Source organism: Mus pahari, chromosome 8 (genome assembly GCF_900095145.1).
Source record: "Mus pahari chromosome 8, PAHARI_EIJ_v1.1, whole genome shotgun sequence".
Classification (NCBI taxonomy): domain Eukaryota; kingdom Metazoa; phylum Chordata; class Mammalia; order Rodentia; family Muridae; genus Mus; species Mus pahari.
The window spans coordinates 45,935,115-45,957,647 of record NC_034597.1 but is presented as its reverse complement, the minus strand read 5'-3'; the positions used below and the strand labels follow the sequence as shown (position 1 = coordinate 45,957,647).

Sequence of the window (22,533 nt, the reverse complement as noted above, 5' to 3'; positions counted from 1 at the left end):
ACCAGGCCCGGCTGGTGAAATACATTTCTTAATGAGGGATTCTCATCAGTTATAGCACGACTCACTGACATCTCAGAATGGTCAAAAATGTGCTAATTATAGATGCTTTCAACCCTCCAAAGTCTTCTGTATTCTTCTGGGAAGCACTGTTCTATATAGTCATCTAGAAAGGGACAGGCAGCAAAGGGACAGTTGAAGTCTCCTTCAACTGGGGATGGTGATATGGGTGGTAGTCCTGGACCACAGGAGATTGGGACAGAAGGATTCTGAGTCTAAAGCCAGCCTGGACTACACAGTGAGCACCCTGGGGATGTAGCTCAGTAACTGAGCATTTATCTAGCATGTGAAAGACCCGGAATTTGATCTCTAAAAACCAAAACCAAAACATGTAAATAAAATAAAATCTATTTCATTCACCTTTAGGATGTCTAGAATTTTCTTCAGTTCTCCATTCTCCTTTCTTAAGACTGATAGCTCTCTAGGCAAAAGATGGAAACAATCAGGCCCAGGTCACTGCGATAAAAATCATTACTATTACCAACATCTTAGTTAATGCTTTCTGAGAGGTTCTCGCAGCTATACAAGGTATTTCATCAAGGATCCGGTGACTCCGGTAGAAAATGGCCGGCTTGATGGTAAAAACAAATGAACAAGACAAGCAGGTATTTGGTGTGACTTCAGGGGTTTTCCATAGGCTTCCACTTCTTCTTCACACACAATCTTGGACTATTGATGTGTAAAAGGTTCCAACAAGGCTCAGTGGAGAAAGGCCTTGTACCAGATCTAATGACTTGAGTTCAATTCCCGGAACCCAAATAGAGAAAGGAGAAAACCAACTTCCCAAGTTGTCCTCAGAACTGGCATGCATGTAGAGGTCAAAGGACAATGCACATTCATAAATAAACATTAAAGAAACAATTTAAAGCCGGGCGGTGGTGGCGCACGCCTTTAATCCCAGCACTCGGGAGGCAGAGGCAAGCGGATTTCTGAGTTCGAGGCCAGCCTGGTCTACAATACAAAGTGAGTTCCAGGACAGCCAGAGCTACACAGAGAAACCCTGTCTTGAAAAGCCAAAAAAAACCCAAAAAACCAAAAAAACAAAAACAAAACAAAACAAAACAAAACAAAAAAACCAAAAGAAAATTTAAGTTTCCAATAATTATTCTAGCTTTTTCATTAGCATTTTATTTTATTTTATGTACATTGGCATTTTATCTGCATGTATGTCTATGTAAGGGTGCTCAGATCCACTGGACCTGGAGTCACAGGCAGTTATGAGCCACCAAGTGGGTGCTGGGATTTGAACTTGGGTCTTCTGGAAAAGCAGCCAGTGCTCTTAACCGCTGAACCACCTCTCCAGTCTCAAAGATTCTGTCTTTTAGCTTAAGATTTCCAACATGCATGTTATATTTCAGTGTTACCTGTATGAAATGTATTTTATTTCACTGAAGAGATGATTTTGGATATAATAAAGTAAAAGAGAAATGCTATAAAGTGAGGCAAGTCCATGGAGTGACGAATGAAAAGATAAGAGACCAAGGGGAACCACCAAAAATTTCACAGCTGACTTTCCTAATACAATATGAACACACAGGGCCACTCTCAGTGCTTACATCTGGAAAGGTCTACGGCTTTACTCAAAGAAAGAAAAGGTGCTTGCTGGAGATTTAACTTGGTGCTTACTTGTTCTGGCTGGCCGCCATTTCCTGGGCCTCCTTCACAGCTGCTTCTAACTTTGTAATTCTGTCCTTATAAAAGGCGATAAGAAGATCTGTTTGTTTCTTCTGGAAGCACCACACCTACTAGGAAAAAAAGAGGTCTTTAGCATACACTTTTATTAACTCCTTCCTATAACTTTTGACTATAAAGGGAAATCCACTAAATCATAGTTTAGAACTGTTCTCCTATACCCTATAGTATAACTTGTAACTCAGGCTGGAGAGATGGCTCAGAGGTTAAGAGCACTAACTGCTCTTCCAGCGGTCTGAGTTCAAGTCCCAGCAACTACATGGTGGCTCACAACCATCTGTAATGGGATCTGATGCTCTCTTCTGGTGTGTCTGAAGAGAGCAATGGTGTACTCATGTACATAAAATAAATAAATAAATCTTAAAAAAAAAATAACGTAGCCAGGCATGGTGGTGCATGCCTTTAATCCCAGCAGGTGGATTTCTGAGTTCGAGGCTAGCCTGGTCTACAAAGTGAGTTCCAGGACAGTCAGGACTACACAGAGAAACCCTTGTCTCGAAAAACAAAACAAAACAAAAAAACCAACCAACCAAACAAACAAACAAAAAAAACACTTGTAACTCCCCAGAACTATAGAGTTCAAAACTACTAGGGAGAGCCAAAGCTTTCCATTTTAGGACATTGGCTTTCTCTTACCTTAGTGAGAATATTCTGGCATTATAGAATATTATATAAGTATAATACCTAGACTGTGCTATTTGAAGGTTGTTTGTGCTGTTTCAGTAAAAAGTGAAGATGTGACCAGGTGTGATGACACACACTCATCATCCCAGTACCCAGGGGGTAGAGGCAGAAGGATGAGGTGTTGGCTGGCCACAGTGTGAATTTGAAGCTGGTATGGGCTATGAGATCCTGTCTCAAGGAGGAAGGGCATAAAAGAATATTTCTGATTTTTGTTAAGTTTTCTGATTTATTTCTGGATATAGGCATATAACTTTATCTTTTGTGTCATTTTACCATTTGCTACACTAATGTGCCTATCACAGGATTGTTGAATCAGAGTTAATATTTACAAAGTGTTTTTGCTGTGTCAGGCTCTATTTTGAGTACACAGCAGAATTTATGTCTCATCTGCTTTCTCACTGATTTGACTATAAATCCTTTATCAAGGGCCCTTCCCTGGGTATGTGTACTCTTCTCATGATTTTTTTCCTCATCTGATTTGCTTATAAAAGTAAAATTCTAGAAAATTTGAACAGAGCAGAAGCAGAGACAAAAATTACTTAGAATCTTAGGAATGGTCTGAAATGGTGGGAGGAGGTGTTTGGAAGTAATAGTTACTATAAATCGATAACTATGTAATAAGACACAGTATTCCCAACAGTCTAGTTTTAGCTGTGGGATCAACATGGAATGAAATGAGTTATTATAAGGCATTTAAAATCTTAGCTGGGGGCTGGTGAGATGGCTCAGTGGTTAAGAGCACCGACTGCTCTTCCAAAGGTCCTGAGTTCAAATCCCAGCAACCACATGGTGGCTCACAACCATCCGTAACGAAATCTGATGCCCTCTTCTGGAGTGTCTGAAGACAGCTACAGTGTACTTACATATAATAAATAAATAAATCTTTAAAAAAAAATAAAATCTTAGCTGACTTTGATAGTTCATGCCTATAATCTTAGGTCTTATGAGGCTGAGGTAGGAGGATTGTAAGTTTGAGGCCAGTCTGAGCTACATTAGTGGACTGCAAAGCAAGATCCTGTGATAAAAAAGGCAGATAGGCAAGACTGGTGAGATGGCTTTAGTGGGTGCTGTGGAATGTGCACATAAGTGTACATACACTACACACACACATACACACACACACTCATACATCCCCCCCAGTTATTGTTCTATTGCTGTGAAAAGACACCATGGCCAAGGTAAGTAACTCTAATAAAAGAAAGTATTAATTGGGGCTTATTTATAGTTTCAAAGGGTTAATACATGATTATCATGTCAGGGAGCATATCGTCACACAGGCAGGCATAATGCTGAAGAAGTAGCCAAGAGCTTACATCTGGATCTATTGGGGGGGGGCTTCAGAAACAGAAACACACTGGGCCTGGTTTTGAGGTTTCAAAAGCCCGCAGTGACGTACCTCCTCCAACAAGAACATATACTCTGGCAAGGCCACACTTCTTAAACCTTCCAAGTAACTCACCATCTGGAGACTAGGCATATGAGTTTATGGGGGCTATTCTCATTCACACCACCACAAAATGCATTCACATCAAAACTTTAAAAAGAAAATGTACAAAACTTTAAAAATTAACAAAAAAGGGAGACTAATCAAAGCCAAATCCTACCTTAGTCCAGATACTGCTCACTTTGAGATTGCCAAGGGTGACAGGTACACTGAGACTAGACACTACTACAGAACTCAAGGAGCCAGATTAGATTATGGGAGCACCCTCTGACTAGTCCTAAGCAAGCCTTCTTTGCCTTCCTGCCTCCACCCTGAAACCTAAATCTCAGATGCAGCCACTGGTTATGTAGCAACTTTCTCTTTGATAAAATCTCCCATCTTTGAAAGAAGCTCTTTAAGACACAAGATGATCTAAAGGAACATGAAACATTTCATCCTGCAGGGAACCTCTTTAAAATTCAGCAAATAACTCAGCTTCAGGAAGTCCCTGAAACTGACCAGACTCACTAGGCCCTATTGTCCTCAAAATATGTATTAGTGAGAACTGCTAAGAGAACCTCTCAGACAAGAGAAGCTACTTGGAAGAGGCAGATGAGCCAAACTGCCTGGAAGAGCCTCAGACCAACTGAGCTGCCTGGAAAAGACTCCACCCTGTTAAGTAGATCATTTTCTAAGATGATTGCTTTGTTAACACAGTAACCCAGAGCAGATAATAAAAGTTGTTATACTTACTGACACCACCATCTAGATAATGCAAGTGTTAATACTATAACACTATGTGAAACTACTTACTTCCAGACCCAGACACCATTCCTTCACCTCTACATCTAGAATCAGACAATAAGTACCATAGTTTTCATGTTAATAGACTTTTGCTCATTTCAGAAATCATAAAATTGTCAGGCTGGTGGTGCATGCCTTTAATCCCAGCACTCAGGGGGCATGTACATTTTTGTGAGTTTAAAGCTAGATTGGTCTTCATAGCTAATTCCAGGCCAACCAGAGTTACATAGTCAGATTCTAAGGAAAAAAATGTATAAAGTCTAGCTTACAGATACTAACAGGCTTTTTATAAAACTTACTGGAAGTCACTATAGTGACAATTTTAAAATTTTGTTTCCTTTAAAAAACAGAAATATTATGAGAATAGACTTTTGTTTTGATCCCAGGTGTAGGGATATGGGAATGCTTCGTACACAGCATCTCACTATGATTTGTCTGGTGCTCTAACGGAGATGTGGTTTTGCCAGCTGAAGATAGTTTTTACAACAGTTTTACAAATGTGTGACATTTGAAATTCTGGGAACTTTTTAGAGGATATATGTTGCAGGATATTTGATCACACAGTGAACCCTGAGATTGTATACTGGAAAACCCTGTCTCTAGTTGTGGTGTGGTTCAGCCCCAGCACACATCTTTAATTCAAAAGTGTTACTGGATATTTGATCACACTGTGAGAGTGTGTAATGGAAAAACCTGTTTCTAGTAATGGTGCAGCTCAGCCCTAGCACATACCTTTAATACAAGAGCTTTCTGTTTATTGTAAAAATGATTGAATAAAATCAACCATAGGTCAAGAGATGGAGCAAGCAACCTGTTGACAGGGAGTAAACAGGAAAAAAAAAAAACAGAGAAAGGAAGTCAGAAAGATGGAGAGAGATGCAATGGAAACAGAAGGGAGGGACATTCAGTTGGGTTTTAAGATAGTATGGAGAACTGTTTCGTTTTTTTCCTACTGAGACATCAGACGAGGAGGTGGTCAGTCAGCTGGTGCTTTCTCTGACTGAGCTGGCAGGCTTTCACCACAGCACCTGACTCCTGAGTCTTCATTTGGTAAAATGCAATGTTTGGTATTTTGTTTTAAAAACAACAGGTATGGAAAGGCTGGGGCTCTGAGAGGTGAGGTAGGTGATTGTTGGTCATTGAGGGAGATTGGTTGCAGTCTGTTAGTAGCCATGCTCAATGAAGAAACAAATTAGATTCAGGGATCTCTCTCTCTCCTCTATACTTTCTCTGCTATCTAGTCAAAGTGGTGAAACAGGGTAAGGGTGGGCAAAAGAAAAACCCACAACATAGTCAACACCAGCTACACTGCACTCTTCTGGGATTTCAGTTACCCAGGGTGCAGTGTGCTTTAAAGTATTTTCAGATCAATCCTTGTAGTGCTTGTGTTTGAGTAACCCTTACTGTACTTAAAGTGATGCTGGCAATTTGGAAACACCAAAAAGAAGCCATGAAGTACAAGTTCTCAACTAAAGGGAGACGGGAAAAAAATGTGTGGATGTTGTTAAGATTTTTGCTAAGAACAAGCATACCCATGTGTCTTAGGGTTTCTATTGCTGTGATGAAACTCCACGGCCAGAAGCAACCTGGGGAGGTAAGTAACTTAGCTTACATTTCTGTATCACAGTTCATCATCAAAGGCAGTTAGGGCAGGAACCTGGAGGCAGGAGCTGATGCAGAGGCCAAGGAGGAGTGCTGCTTACTGGCTTGCTCCAAATGGCTTGCTTAGCCTGCATTCTTTTAACTTTAACCCGGGGCACTACCCTAGGGGTGGCACCACTCACAGTCAACTGTGTTCTCCCACATCTATCTATCATCCATCGAGAAGATTTACCACAGGCAATCTGGTGAGGACACTTTCTCAGTTGAAGTTCCTTCTTCCCAAAATGTCTCTGGTTTGTGTCAAGCTGACATAAAACAAGCCTGTACATCGTAAAACTGTGTAGAAGGAAAAAGAAATTCTTCCATTTTTGCATTGTGAATCTCTTATTGTGCCTAGTTTACAAATTCAACTTTACTATAGGTTTATGTGTACAGAGGAAAACATAAATTTCAGAACTATCTGCTGTTTTATGAATCCACTGGGGATCATGGTATTCCTTGTGGCTAAAGGAGGACTGTATTGTTTATGGTTCTTAAATTAGACATTATCTCTCTATAAAACAGGTGGATCTTGATAAACCGAATGGAGTTGGCACTAGAGACAAAAAAGAGCTGAAGAAAACAGCAGCAAAAAAGCAGATTAATAATTTTTAATTTTTAAAATAATTTCAAAATTATTCTATGTAGCCCAGCTGACCTCAAACTCATAATCTATTTCTTCACTATTCCAAACCCTGGTGTCATAAGCATATACTACCATGCTATCTTCACATTAGTAATTTCAAAGTAAATTTCTTATAAAAATAAAACCAGAAAGGATCTCTTTATCGTTATGAATAAATCTGGCATGTTTAAAGTTGGCTATTCTCCGTCTTCTCCCTCTCCACCCTTCTTGGGCAGTCAAATAAACAACTTAGTTTGGTCTTGGTGGCATGAAATTTCTGCATGAATAGGTCAATTTGGTTTGGTCTGTTGGGCCTACTGCAGTGGCTCAGTCAAGTCCAATAGTCTTCTATACATTTTATCTATAATTTTTTTTTTTTTTTTTCGAGACAGGGTTTCCCTGTATAGCCCTGGCTGTCCTGGAACTCACTTTGTAGACCAGGTTGGTCTCAAACTCAGAAATCCGCCTGCCTCTGCCTCCCGAGTGCTGGGGGGATTAAAGGCATGCGCCACCACGCTCGGCTTTATCTATAATTTTATTTAACACATAGAACATACTTCTTTTTGCTTTGAGACTAGGACTTACTACACATCTCTGGCTACCCTGGAACTTGCTATAGACTTAGCTAGCCTTTAACCCACAGAGATCTACCTGTCTTTGCCTTTCCAGAACTGGTATTAAAGGTATAAAGGCACCACAATGCCCAACTAGGACATAACGTTTATTTATTGAGGAGAGCATTGTAAAACTTCAGTTCTGAGTTAGGTCTATCAAAAGGTTGGGGAGAGTAAAGGAAAGGCACCTGAAAAGAACTGTTCATCAGCTTCTATCTATAGCGACAAGATAACCGCGGTTATCTATGAGAAGGAAAGGTTTTGGGGCTCATTGTTCCCAAGGTTATAGTCTATGCTTACCAGATGTATTAGGCACTTTTCTGATGCTGTGATAAAATGCTATGGCCAAAGGAACAAACAGAAGAACTTGATCTACGGTTGCAGAGTGTTGAAATCACGATGGTAGTGCAGGAAGCTGAGGGCTTACACACAAAACCACAGCATAAAGGTGAGTGAACTAGAAGCAAAAGGCTCTGGCTTCTTAGTGCCCACCCCTAGTGATGGACTTCCTCCTGCAAGGTTACATTTTCTAGACCTTCCCAAACATCATCGTCAACTGGGAACCAAGTGCTCAAACATGGGGGCGGGGCATTTTCATTCAAAGCACCACACCAAGTAGCCTTGGTTCTGGACCTTAGGCAAGCACAATGGTAGGCCCTCGACTTAAAATGTCTGGCAGGAAGAGACAGGAAGGGAAAAGGGTCTTCATGCTCCCTTCAAGGACATGTCAATTATCTAACTTTCTTCTACTAGCCTCACTTAGCACAAAACACAAAAAACCAAGGTCTTGAACTTTATGTAGCTGCTGATGCCCTTGAACTTCTGATCCACCTAGCTTCACTTCCTGAGACCTGGAATATAGGCATGGACCACTGTGTTCAGTTCTATCAGGTGCTGGGGAGTGAATCCAGGGCTTCATGCATGCTAGGCCAACACTATCAACTAAGCTATATTACCATCCCAAATTTTACTTCCTGTAGGTTCCACATACTCGAACAGTGACATTGACAGGTGGCCAAGAGTTTAACATATGAGCCTTTGGGAGACATCAGTTTCCAAACCATAGCAGAGGCACGGTTATGGAAGCAAAGTAGGAGCTCAGCAGATTCAATATGTGTTTTTGTTGTTTGGTGGGTTTTTTGTTTGTTTTTTGCTTTGGTGTTATTTATTGATTTTTTTTACACTAATTTATTTTGGGAGGGGGCACATGTGGCCATCAGAAAATAGTTTGAAGGGTTCTGTTTTCTTCTTTCACCAACTGGATTCTGGAGATTGAATTCAGATCATTTGGCTTGGTTGTGAGTCTAATCTTTAACAACTGCGCCATCTTTCCAGGCCAGGTGAGTCCACTTGGAAAGAAGCGCCCTAAGCCCAGAGCAATCTCACTGGCTCCCAATGTGGGCTACCGAAACAAAGATGCTGTCTATAAACTAATGCTTTAGGAATAAAACACTACTTGTAGCACTGTTATTATTATTATTATTATTATTATTCATTTTTTCCTTTTGAGAGAAGGTCTTAGAATAGTCCTTTCTGGCTTGGAACTTGCTATGTAGACCAAGCTGACCTCAAACCTGCTGTGATCCTCCTGTGCTAGAAGTCTGACAAAAATGGCTTTCTTTTTTTAAAAGTGGCTTTACTTTTTAAAGTTTTCTTCTGTGTATGTGCACATATGTGTGTATACTTGTGGAGGCCAGGGGTTAATGGTAGGTCTTCTTCAACTTCCTTCACCAAACTTGACTTTACCATTTCCACTAGCACAGCTGGCCTATGATGGCCTGTAGGTATCCACCTGTCTCTGTCCTCCCCCGTGCTTTGCCCAGTGCTGATATACCTGACTTTTTATATGGCTGCCAGGGATGCATGCTCAGGTTCATACGCCTGTGCTGCAGCAGGCACGTTACTGACTGAGCCGCCCCAAGTCCCTAGTTCTAATTTCTAAGGATGAGTTTTTCTAGTTAAATATTTATTGTCTCAAGCAGCTTTTAATGTTTTGAGCACTTGTAATAGAGTTGATAAGTTTTAGAGAGTTATTTTAAGGTTACATAATTGAACCCAGGTCTTCCAGGAGAGCAGCAAGTGCTCTTAATCACCTAGAAATCTTTCCAGTCTCCCTGACCCCCAAGTTTACAACTACATTTATTTATTTGTGTGTGCCATGGACTGTGCATGGAGGTTGTTCTCTCCTCCCATTATGTGGGTCCCAAGGATAGACTTCAGGTTCTCATGCTTGGTGGTAACTGCCTTTGCCCACTGAGCCATCTTTACAGTTCCAGGTCTTATATTTCTGAACTATATTTCAGAGTTATAAGGCTAATGAAACAAAATTTGATTTTAGAAGTATTTCAACTAAAAAAAAATTGCCAAGGAAATGACAGCATTAGTATATCAACACTTTGAACCATATAAAGGACTAACAAATACGTGCAAAGTTCATTGTGGCAACTTCATACGGATGATAGAAGAGCACGTGCACTTCTTGTGAAATGCAGTCCAGCTCAAGTTGCTTTGCCTCACCTCCCCCAGATTCAATGATGGAGAGCAAGCTTTACCTTCCCATTTATAGGAAACAGGCCCAAGGAGCACAGTGAATAATCCCATGAATGCAGGAAACAAAATCCATGTTATGAACAATAAGACAAAAGACCATTTTATTCTTTAATAATAAAAAGAAATCAGGTAAAACTTATAGTTAAAAAGATACTTGACAAATAACAGTCAACTGAAATATATACACTTTATTGAAACCTAACTCAAACAAACTCTAAGAACAATCAGGAAAGCCAGGCATGATGGTACACACCTTTAATCCCAGCACTCAGGAAGCAGAGGCAGGCAGATCTCTGTGAGTTCAAGGCTAGCCTGGTCTACACAGCAAACCAGGAAAGCCAAGGAAACCCTGTCTCAAAAAAAACAAAACAGCAACAACAACAACAACAAATCCCCAAAGACCCCCCCTCAAAATCATGGTATAATTGAGGAAATAGGAATAATGTGCAATTATTTGACAATATTGGAGAATACTTAAGAAAAGAACTCTCACCTTAAGTGACACACATGAAATATTTACATTTAACATGATAAAATGCCTGACTTTGGATAATCTGGTTGAGATTTTAGAAGATAAGGGGAAAATCTGGCCATCAGCTTATAATTGGTGAAATAAGATGATGATTAGTAATGGAAATTCATTACATTGTACATATATTTTCTCTGGTTTAATATTTGATGTTATCTATAACAATTTTAAAGCTAGGCATGACAATGGATACTCATAATCTCAGATTTTCAGGAGGTTGAGGCAAGAGAATCACAAGCTTGAAGACTGCCTAAATATTTAATGAGATATTGCCTCAAAATCCAATTTAAAAGGGCTGGGGATGTAGCTGAGAGGTAGAGACTATTTGTCTATCTCCTTTGAATAGTCCCAGGGGTATAACTTAAAAACAACAACAAAACCCCTCTTACTTGTATTTCTGTATGTGTAAATAGGTTTATGTGGGGGCCCGTGGAGGCCAGAAGAGCTAGAACTACATGGGTGCCAGGAACCAAACACAGGTCTTCTGGAAGAGTTAATGCATGTTCTCTTAATAACAACTATCACTGCAGCCCTTCAAAACTACTGACTGACTGGGGACTGTTGTACCATATGGTGAAGTATGTATTTTGTCTTTGTCACTGGTTTTAACACAGAGGTCCTGACATGGTTTGGATAATAAATATGCTTCAAAGGTTCTTATGTTGAAGACTTCATCATCAGTCTGTGGCATTATTGGGAGGTGGCAAAATCCTAGTGAAGCCTACCGGGAAAGGTTTACTAAAGGTAAGTCCTTAAAAGAATATGGGGACCCTAACCTCCTTTTCCCCCTTTCTCTTACCATAAGGTAGAACTCTGTTGGTTTGAAGTTAGTGTTCCAGAAAAGCCAGGATTTCATAAAGAAATCCTGTCTCAAAAAAACAAAAGTTATTTAAAAGAGATTTTTTAAAGTGTTGAAGAACAGAACCAAAATATCTTGTGCTATTTTTAGTTCATTTAAAAGCCATTCATTGCCCACTTTTATGTCTGACCTGATACTATCTTTGTGACTACTAAAACCTTTTAAAATGTATCCTTGGCAGACCATTATCTATCACAAATTTCAAAGGCTAAGAAGGTTGTGAGAAAGCACGTGAGACCAACAACAGAATTTTTCTTGCTTTTTTGCTGTAACTCTGTGTTTTCAACCAATGTACTGGTAAGTGCCTGGCTTTATGACTTTGTCTTATAACTTATAAAACTTTAAGCAACCACTTCCACAGGAAACTTGCCCTTCAGGGCAATCTGAACCCATGCTGCCAGACTGTGGCCACTCATATTTATCTCGAGTAAACTGTGTTTTTATACTGCCTTTGAGGTGAGAGCTATGTTTTGCAATGACATTAAGTTGATTTTCTGAAAAATGCAGTGTGACATGAACACAGTTCCTAAAATTCATGGCACTGTCCTTAGTGAGAGTGGAATCCAGTTAGTCCCAGACCCTTCCAACCATGTCTCAATGTGTGTTAATGAGGTGACTCTTGATGAGATGGAGTTGGCTGCTTGAGAAACCAGTACTGATTAGAGGGTTAGAACTTTCAGTCTAGTCCTTCCCCTTTCTCTGCATATCTATGGAAGGGATAAAGGCTAAGAGTATAAGGTCAGTCACCAATGGACAATTATTTAGTCAGTGACACCCAGTGAACTGTTCATAAACTAACTGAACAAGAGGGTTTGAGGAAGTTCTGAGTTGCTGAACAAGTTAGAAGGTGCTAGAAAGATGGGTCTGTTGCAAGAACTAAAACAATCTTGTACAATGAAAGAACATTCAGATGTATCACAATCCCTGATCTCAAACTATATTATTAAGCTAAAGTAATAAAAAAACTGCATGGCATTAGCATATAAAGAGACAAACAGATCAATGGAATCAAGTCAAAGTCCCAGACATAAATCTATACACTTATAGATGCCTAATTTTTTTTATAAAGAAGCCAGAAATATACAATGGAAAAAAAGAAAGCACCTTCAGCAAACAGCCTGGTCTAACTGGGTGTCAGCATGTAGAAGAGTACAAACAGATCCTTATCTATCGCCCTGTATAAAATCCAAGTCCAAGTGGATCAAAAACCTCAACATAAAATCAGACACACTGAACCTAACAGAAGAGAAAGTGGGAGAGAGCCTTGAATGCACTGGCACAGGAGACAATTTCCTGAACAGAACATTGATAGCGTAGGCACTAAGACTGACAATAAATGAGACCTCATGAAACTAAAAAGCCTCTATAAGGCAAAAGGACAAAACAGCAGCCTAGAGAATGGGAAAAGATGTTCACCAACCTACAGCTGACAGAGAACTAATATCCAAAATATATAAGGAAGACAAGGAATAAGACACCAACAAACGAAATAACCCAATTAGAAAATAGGGTATAAAGAGGAAAGATAGCACTCAGAGGAATATAGCTATTTAAAAGATGTACAGATGAAGATAAAGCCCAAAAGGAAACAGTACAAGCCGGTTAAGATAGCCAAAGAATATTTCTAAGCAGAGAAATAAGACTTCGGATATGGCAAAGAGATCATTTATAATAGAAACAAAAATTATCTATTGATTTTGATGAGGACGTTGATGCCCTTAGCAGGGGCAGTTTTTAATGCAACTGTTAGAAACCAGATCACAGAAGGCTGTTAAGAGTTCAGGAGGTAAAATAGACGAGAGATAATTACCCAGCAGTAAGGTCCAATATAGTGTGAAGACTCTGTGGGGGATGACAATAAACTTTCCACTGTTAAGGCCAGCCAACTCTGATTTTACTTATATAATTTGACTTTGTTTCTCAACAGTATTTGACTCAGCTGACTCTATCTACCTTTGGGAACACTTTTCTTCCTTCACTTGACTTCTGGGACCCCACATATTTTTGTTTTTTACTTCTGATTGCAGTTTTCCTAATTTCTCTTTTTCCACCTAATTGTTAGACATCGAAGGAACTCTGCTTACATGATCGTATTTATCAGCAAGACTTATTTTCTCTGTGTGTATGTGTTGGGGATGCGGATAGGGGATTGCACATGGATGGATACATGGCTCTGGTATTCTAACAGTATTGAGAAAGGTATACACCCTACCACTGAGCAACCTCACATTTCTCTCCCCTCTAAGCTTTAAAAAGGATTTTCTGGCAAGCTATGAACTCATAGCTCATTCTTTTCCTATGCCCTGAGCTCCAGAATGAGCTCAGACCTCCTGATGTTTCCACTTGGATTTCTGAGAAACATCTAAAACCTAATGTGTCTATATCTTCTTGGCAGATGCAAGAGAAAATCAACCAGGAAAAAGTGGCTGTAGATCTTTGAGGAAACAATAAGAACAAGGTAAAACCTTTTCTTGCTTTGCACCAGCAACATTACTTCTTCACTCTTTAGAAATTAAGTCATGCAAGTGTGGTGTTGTACACCTTTAGAGGCAACGGTAGGTGGAGCTCTGTGAATTGGAGGCCAGTCTGGCTTACACATGGAGTTCTAGGACAACCATGGCTATGTAGAGAGACCCTGTCTCAAAACAAAACAATACACACATAATCCCCCAAACAAACAAAATAAACACACAAAACTAGCTTTTGGGCTCTTTACTTAGCTCCCTTAGGCTAGTTCCTACTTCCATTCCTAGAAATGCTTTTCTATTTGTTTGTTTGCTTGTTTATTTATTTATTTATTAAAAAAGATTTATTTATATATGTATTTTATGTATGAGTGCTCTATCTGTATGTGCACCTGAATGCCAGAAGGGGCATCGGATTCCATTGTAGATGGTTGTGAGCCACCAGATAGGTGCTGAGAATTGAACTCAAGACCCCTAGAAGAGCAGCTCTTAACCACAAGTCACTTCTGCAGTTCTTCTCATTTGTTTGCTTGTTCATTTATTGTTTGTATAAAAGTATTTTCCCTGAATGTATGTGTACTATGTTTATGCCTATGGAGGTCAGAAAAGTGGGTCTGATCCCTGGAAGTAGAGTTTTGGATGGCAGTGAATCACCATGTGGATTTTGGGAACTGAACATAGATCTTGCAAGAACAAGTGTTCTTAATCACTGAGCCATCTCTCTAGCCACCCCCCTTTAAAAATAGGCTGTCTAGTTCTAATGTCTAACTGAAAAGGAATTACTTTTTCTCTACTTCTCCTGGCAGCTGCTAGTATTTTCACTTAACCTGTACTATGTTTTTTCTTAAACATTAATAAAATTGGTCTTGAGCTTTCAGAATATAAAACAAAACACAAGTAATGACCATGACCTTCTGTGGGGTGTGTGTGTGTGTGTGTGTGTGTGTGTCTGTCTGTCTTGAGAATCAACCCAGGCCTTTCTACCTGCTGGGAAAGACCTCTACTACTGAGCTATAACCTTCATGCTTTTTTCCCTTTTTGCTGCCAATACTGATTCAGTGCAAGCAGTCTGTTCAGATTTTTCCCTCCTGACTGGTCCCCCTGCCCATACTCTTAACCTATTTATGGCCTAGTCATTCAACAGCCATATTCTCTTTTAAAACTGTATACCATATAACATAATTTCCTTGTTAAAAATACATTCCAATAGTGCAAGTTAAAATTAAATTTCTAGTCAGGATCTCCAAGTACCCCGTTCTCTGACCTTCAATAACTTCCTCTGACCTGTCCTTACATCTTGGTCATTTACAAGCATTTCTGTTTTTGTCCTGTTTTGTTTGTTTTTTGAGACAGGATCTCTCTGTGTAGTCCTGGCTGTCTTGGAACTTGCTATGTAGACCAAGCTGACCTCAAACTCCCAGAAGTCCCCCTACCTCTGCTTCCCAGTGCTGGGATCAAATGGTTTTGCCACCACACCTGGCTCTACAAACTGTTTCTTATGAAAGTAATTTAGGTCAGACATCTAGTTAGACATAAGTGTTACAAAGATGAAAGTGAGAAAAACAGATAAATCAGATATGTAAACATGTAAATAATTTTTAGAGTATTTTGCAGGGTTAAAAGCAATTTAGGGTACAAGAAACAAGACAAACCTCTGCTACAGAAATCATGGAAGGCTTTACTAGAGAAGAGCACTACTGCATGCCTCTGAAAGGTGCCTACCTGTGAGTAAAGATGGGGCTCTATGGTTTCAGAAGATAAGAAAACTAGCAGGCTCTTACAAGCTCTTCAATTCCCTTGGAAAGTTTAGAGTGGAGTCAATAATTCAAAACAGGAAGCTTTATCAAGAACTAGAACAGAGCAGAAAAAAATGTCCTTGTTGAGTCATCATAGAGAATGGAAATGGACATTTAGAGAAACACTCCATTCACTCATTTAAGGGCAACGTTTTGGATGTTTATTCAGTATTAGGAACTATTCAAAGAAAACAACAGACTGAACTGACCAAATCTCTGTCCTCACAGAGCTGTATTTCAGTGCAGGATTCAGAGGTAAACAAGCACACAAGACAATAGACAGGAGTTGTGATAAAAACAAGACACAAAGTAGATGCTGGAGCAGCTTCTAAGATGCTAGGGAAGATCTTTCTGAGGAAAGAAACTTTAAGCAGAAGCTGAATGATGCAGTGTAGGGCAGGCACCACATCAGTTATTCAACTTCACAGATTAGGAAAATATATTTTCAGATTGCTGACTTAACCAAACTGACCCATCACTAAAGTGATGATTAACTAACCATTTCTATTTATTTTACCTTGATTATTTGACCATGTATAACTGGTCCCGTGATTAGGCAGGTTAAGATTCAGACTATACATAATTTCTTTACTGATCATTAACTAACTGTGGGATTAAATATTAACCAAAGCTCCGCTCTATCTCTTGTTCAAGTGACCTCTTTTATATTTCTCTTTGGGTCTCAGTCGGATTTTATCTACTCACAGCATTGAATATATCTCAACATAATGGCTCATCCAAGTGACTAAGATAGCTACAGCCAAAGCTTTAATTCTGCTTACTATATTTCCAGAGCTAAGATTGGCGGCTGGGGAAACACTAATGATAACTTTCATGCTTAGAAAAGGCATACTTAAGCTGGTTGTGGTGGGACTTGCCTGTGATCCCAATTCTTGGGAAATGGAGGAAGAACAATCATAAGTTCAAGGTCATCCTTGGCTATCTAGGAAGTTCAAAGCCATCCTGGGCTATAATGAGGCCTGTCTCAAAAAAAAAAAAAAAATGCTTTCTTAAGAAGAACAACTGATACTGGTAGAGAATTTGCCTGGTATGTGTGGCACTCCGAATTTGACACCCAGCAATACACCACACAAAAGAATAAGGAAAAGAATATCAAAGCCAAGGATGGGTTTAGGTACATGCCTTGTACTGAATGCCTTGTACAGCACTCAGGAGATAGAGGCATGAGGATTGTGCATTGAAGGTCAGCGTAGCCTACAAACTGAGATTCTTTCTCAAAACAAAACCAAAAACAATAAACTGACATGCTGGAGCTAGAGCTCAGGTGGTTAAATGCTAGCCTAGTATGTGGTTCTACTCCCAACACATATAAACCTAGAGTGGCAGGATATTCCTAAACTCTCAGCATGCAAGTAGAAGAAAAAGGATCAGAAATATAGGGCTGTCCTTAGCTACACAGTGAACTATAGCATACAAGAGACCTTCCCTTGGGCCAGAGAGATGGTTCAGTGGGAAAAGGCACAAGCCACCAAACCGGGTGACAGGAGTTTAATCCACAGCACCCATGTGCTGGAAAAAGAGGAGAACCGACTCCTGCAAAGTCGTCCTACATTTTTGCTGTGGTATGCAATGGTCCTTTCCCTAACACATGCACAGGCACACATACACAGCACGCAGCTGTGAGTTCGAAGAGTGGGGTGGAGGGAAGGCTCCCTCTGAAAAAAAGACAACAGTTGGGGATTTGGCACAGTGGTAGAACACTTGCCAAGCATGTAGAGGGCCCAAGGTCTAATGACCAAGGCAGTACCAACAAGATGAAGTGATAAAATCTTTCCAAATTAGATATTTATCTTGTGTGCCCACACACATGCATGCACATAGAGGTAAGAGAACGACTTTCGCGAGGCAGTTCTCTCCTTCCATTATCTGGCTTCCAGAGATTAAACTTAGGCTGTCAGCTTGGCTGCAAGTGCCTTTACCCACTGAGCCACCTCTCTAGCTTGAAAAAGTTTGAAGAGTTGTTCCAAAAGAGGTATCCCATAATACTAAAAATCATCTCAGCACAGAAGTAGAGTGAAAACTTGAAAATTAAAGTCTTTACAAGTTGAGAACTCTCTCAAATAACGACAGTAGCCTTTCGCTGCCTTTTGCTATATTCTACTACTCCTGATCAAGTCAATCATTCACCAGCATACAAGACATCAGAAAAGAAAAATATTTCCTAACATTCAAGCAACTGGTTGTCAACGCCACATAAAGTTCAATATTATTGCAAAGGTTACTGAAAAACAAAGACTAAGATACATGTTCATGGATGTAGGTTTATAAGCAAAAGGTCACAAGTTAAATCACCAAATCCATTCTTTGTAGGCATAGACATGCAATTTTTTAAGAAAATGCCTCTGTCTGCAGAGAAAGATGATAAGGTTTCTTAGAGCACTGCTGAGTCACAAGAACTGGTTCCTAGAAGTAGGAACTACAAAGTAAGATTCAATTAGACTGCAGTTTTGACTGCATACCACAGATTCTAGCGCAGTAAAAAGTTAACTGGTAGAGATTTGTATCAGGCAAGAAAGCAAAGAGAGCAGTTTCTCTCCACTGTGTATAAAGAACTTTTAAAGAGAAGCTGCCTGCTTGGTGGTGGTGGCACAAACTTGTAATCCAGGTGGAGGCAGAAGAGGGTGGATTTCTGAGTTTCAGAGCAAGTTCCAGAACAGCCAGGGCTAACACAAAGAAACCCTGTCTCAAAAGAGATGCAGGGGGTAGGGGTGGGGGGCTCCCCTCCCCTTTTCTTGGAGTTAGGGGTTCTAGTACCCAGTTGTACTCACTAATGACCCAAGGTGGCCTTGAGCTTACAGCAGTAAGACCTTTTCTTCCTTTTGGTTCTCATACCTGAGAGATGTGACTAAAGCACTGCAAGGCTGTCTCTACAGGGTTTTTGAAGAACTTCTTTTCTTGAGGCTTTAGCTATGAGGAAAGGAAGACACGGTGAGAAAGTCACAACAAAATGAAGACACTACTGACCCTGGAATATATAAACCCCTAAACCCCTTTTTTATAACTGCTACCTGTACATTGCTGCTTCTTTTTGTTTTGAGATGCTCATTACCTGTTTTATGTACTTCTCACAGGCCAGGGACTGGATGACACAGTTTATGACAAAAGTAAAAACTTACATCAGAAAGAGCCAGATGCTTGCAAGGACTTCCACAGACAGCACATTTTTCTGAGAGGAAAAAAAATTGTTCTTAAGGGCAGGAGGTAAGATTTTCCTAAAGTACATAGTAACTGTCAAGTAGGCTAGCAAGAAAAAAAAAGATTCTTAACTAAATTTAGATTATCACTGTGCTATAAAAACATTTTACCTTAATCTCTGTTTTCTAAATCAGCATTTCCACACAAATGTGATGAAGCATGATGGCTTGCACCCGGATTATCTCTGTCTTTCCTTTCTTTCAGAGACAAGGTTTCATAAATGTAACCCAGACTAGCCTGAAACTTGTAGCAACTCTCCTGTCTCAGCCTCCTGAGTACTAGGACTACTGGTATTTACTGGTAATTTCTGTTGTGCCAACAAAAGTACAGGAATACATTTGCAAGTGTTCTCAGACAAATACAAGAATGATTTTCATTTCAGGTGACTTTTTAAAAAAGATTTATTTTATGAATGTTTTGCCTTTGTATATGCCTGTGTACTTACTGTCTACATGTTTGGTGCCTAAGGAAACTAGAAGAAGGTGTCATATCCTCTGGAATGGAGTTATGGAACAGTTATGAGTCACCATATGGGTGCTCAGAATTGAACCTGGGTTCTCTAGAAAAACAGCTAGTGTTTTTACCCACTGAGCCATCTCTCCTCTGCCAGGCAGCCGGCACACTGGGTACTGTAAGAGGCTGGCTCCCCAGTTATCCTACCCTGTTGTCACTTTGCTAATATTCCTGGATCTAGAAGCTCTCCTACTCTTATTCTTCAACTAATGCAATCTGAAAGAGCAAAAAGTACACTTCCTCAGCTCTCTTTATAAATGCAGTATTAAGAGTGGTGATGATAAATGTCACAGGGACATGGATGAGGCTCAGTGACAGAAACTGGTTTAGAATGCATAAGACCCTAGGTTCATCCATGAAAAAGAAAAGATAAATCCCACCTCAGGAAAAAGCATTACATGGCTTTATGCTTTGTAGAGACAATCACTCCAAAGTGGGCTGCTGTAACCATAGTGAATAGTCTCACTGCATCAGCAGATAACCCAAAAGGGTCATGAGATCCATACAAGAGGAAAAAGTTCTCCAGATACTATTTAACACCACTGTTCTTTCTTTGGGGAATAAAGTTTCTTTCCCAGTCTGCCCTATATATTGATCTCAGTATGAGCCAGCAAGTGAAAAATATTCTATTTAAAAGAAAAACAACCTTCTACAGCTTTCTAGAACCAACAGGGTGACAGTTCAGGATCCTGACCAAGGTGGACAGGCATTTCTACCATTTTGCTACTGCCTACCTCTAGCTTCACCTTTCACCATTTTTACCTTTCTCTGTTCTATCTCAACTCTGTGTAAGCATCTGCACTGTAACTTAATGATATCATGTTATTACACATGCTACTGTCCTAAATTGTTTTAAAAGATGTGTTTTTTATTTTATATACATGAGTATTTGCCTGCATATATGTACCATGCGTGGTGTGTGTCTAGTGCCTGTGGAGGCCAGAAGAGGGCATCAGATCCCAGAAGTAGAGTTACAGATGGTTTTGAGGCACCTTGTAAGTATTGGGAACTAAACACACACCCTTTGCCAGAGCAGCAAGTGTTCCTAACCATAGAGCCATCTGTCTAGACCCCAGTTGTAAGTTAAAATGATCTTTGCCAAACTTGGCAAACTCCAGTTTATTGTTCAATACCCTACAGTAGCAGAATGTCTTCTATGATGTTTTCCTTCATCAAAGCATCCTGTCCTAAGTAGGGGAAATTCCTTTTTCTGGAATTTGTATAACTTACAGGGTTGTTGTCACACTTGTTCTCAGACAGAATCTGTATGTTGCCCATACTGGCCTTCAAACTCCTCTGTTCCAGTAACCAACCCCTTGACTGAGCCTCCCTAGTAGCTATAGTCATAACCATCATGTCAGCTCACCTAGCCCTAAGAATTTCCACATTAATAAAGGAAAACAGTGATTAGGGGTGTAGCTTAAGAGTATTTGTCTAGCATCCTAGAGGTTCTGGGTTCATTTCCCAACGCTCACTCCAATATAAAACCTTAAACTCAACTCTTTCTTGAGGCAGGGTCTCATTTTGTAGCTCTGGCTGGCCGGGAACTCAGAAATCTGCTTAACTTTGCCTCTCCAGTGTTGTGATTAAAGGCATTTGTCACCATGCTCCACCTGGCCTTCAAGTTTCCTTTCTAAAACTTGATAGTTGTAACAAGTTGGCAATCATTTATTCTCTTAGGTAATTTCTTCATTTATAAAGTAGCGCTGCCAGTAATTACTACTTCAGCACTTACCATGGTGTAGGTTATGCTAGAGGCTGGGTTTGGTGGTACATAGCTGAAACCCCAGCATTTGGGAGGCTGGGGCAAGAAGATGGTGAGTTCAAGGACAGTTAAAGATATAGAGTAAGATCCTGCCTCAAAAACAACAGAAAAAGCAATATTCTTTTTTTTTTTTTTTTGAGATAGGGTTTCTCTGTATAGCCCTGGCTGTCCTGGAACTCACTTTGTATACCAGGCTGGCCTCGAACTCAGAAATCCGCCTGCCTCTGCCTCACAAGTGCTGGGATTAAAGGCGTGCACCACCACACCCGGCTGCAAAAATTATTCTTAAAAATCTGTTTATTGAAAATAAACATTGTAACTTATTTGTTTAATTGTATGGGGGCTTAGGGTATAAGCCCCTGGTAGGGCACTTACCACGCAGGTGCAAAGCCCTAGTTCTATACTTACTACTGCCAAATAAAGAAATAGGAAATTGCTTATTAAACCCCAAGGTATCAACATCATTTTTCATCCAGTATGACTTTTCCCTACACAACTCAAAACACTGAAGAGTAACACTATTGCTAAATCAGTGAGTGCCATCTTTTATTAATGGATTCCTTTAATTTCCAAAATGAACCTACATACAGAATCCATATTATCACTGATGCCTACTAAATGACATTTATTCTACATCACAAAGAGAAATGGCTACTCATTATATCTAAGTTAAACATTTTGAGATAAATCTGAAAAGAAGTCACTCACCCAGAGTCATACACTTTTTACAGAAAATATGGCCACAGCTGGTGACAAAGAAATGAGCCCCGTCTTTTTGGAAACACTGGTTGCAATGAAACCAATCCATTCTGGAACAGAGAGAGAAGAAGCATAAGAATAATGTAGGGCATAATTATAGCTATTACAATAACACTTCTTAACATTCGACAGTTTACTGGGTGTGGGAACAAATTTGTGGGCATTACATTTGTCTGTAGGGATATACATATGAGAAAAAAAAGTCACCAAACTACCTTCACTATATGCCAGAGAACATGTGTGTATGTGTGTGTGTGTGTGTAAAAGTAGAAAAGTAATAGGAAGTCAGAAATGAGGCTTTTTTTTTTCTCCCTCTTGGAGTGGTATAGTTAAGGATCTATATTTATGTTTGCCTTTACTGTAACTCGCTTTTGTTTTGTAAGTTTTGTAGCTTAAACTCATAGTTCAATTTATAACTAGAAAAACAATCCTTAAAAAAATGAAAAAAGGGCTGGTGAGATGGCTCAGTGGGTAAGAGCACCCGACTGCTCTTCCGAAGGTCCAGAGTTCAAATCCCAGCAACCACATGGTGGCTCATAAC

At 39.8% G+C, this 22,533-nt stretch overlaps 1 protein-coding gene across 1 annotated transcript in view; it reads right to left on the bottom strand.

Annotated features, from left to right (window-relative positions):
• Nucleotides 1-22,533, bottom strand: part of Rnf212b (ring finger protein 212B) — a 40,040-nt gene that overhangs the window by 15,331 nt on the left and 2,176 nt on the right. Inside the window, exons 2-6 of the mRNA XM_021202936.2 lie at nucleotides 21,942-22,042; nucleotides 18,877-18,926; nucleotides 18,593-18,667; nucleotides 1,684-1,799; nucleotides 418-478 (exon numbers count right to left, since the gene is read on the bottom strand). Coding sequence (XP_021058595.1) covers nucleotides 418-478; nucleotides 1,684-1,799; nucleotides 18,593-18,667; nucleotides 18,877-18,926; nucleotides 21,942-22,041 — 402 coding nt within the window. The 5' untranslated portion in view covers nucleotide 22,042. The remainder of the gene's footprint in view (nucleotides 1-417; nucleotides 479-1,683; nucleotides 1,800-18,592; nucleotides 18,668-18,876; nucleotides 18,927-21,941; nucleotides 22,043-22,533) is intronic.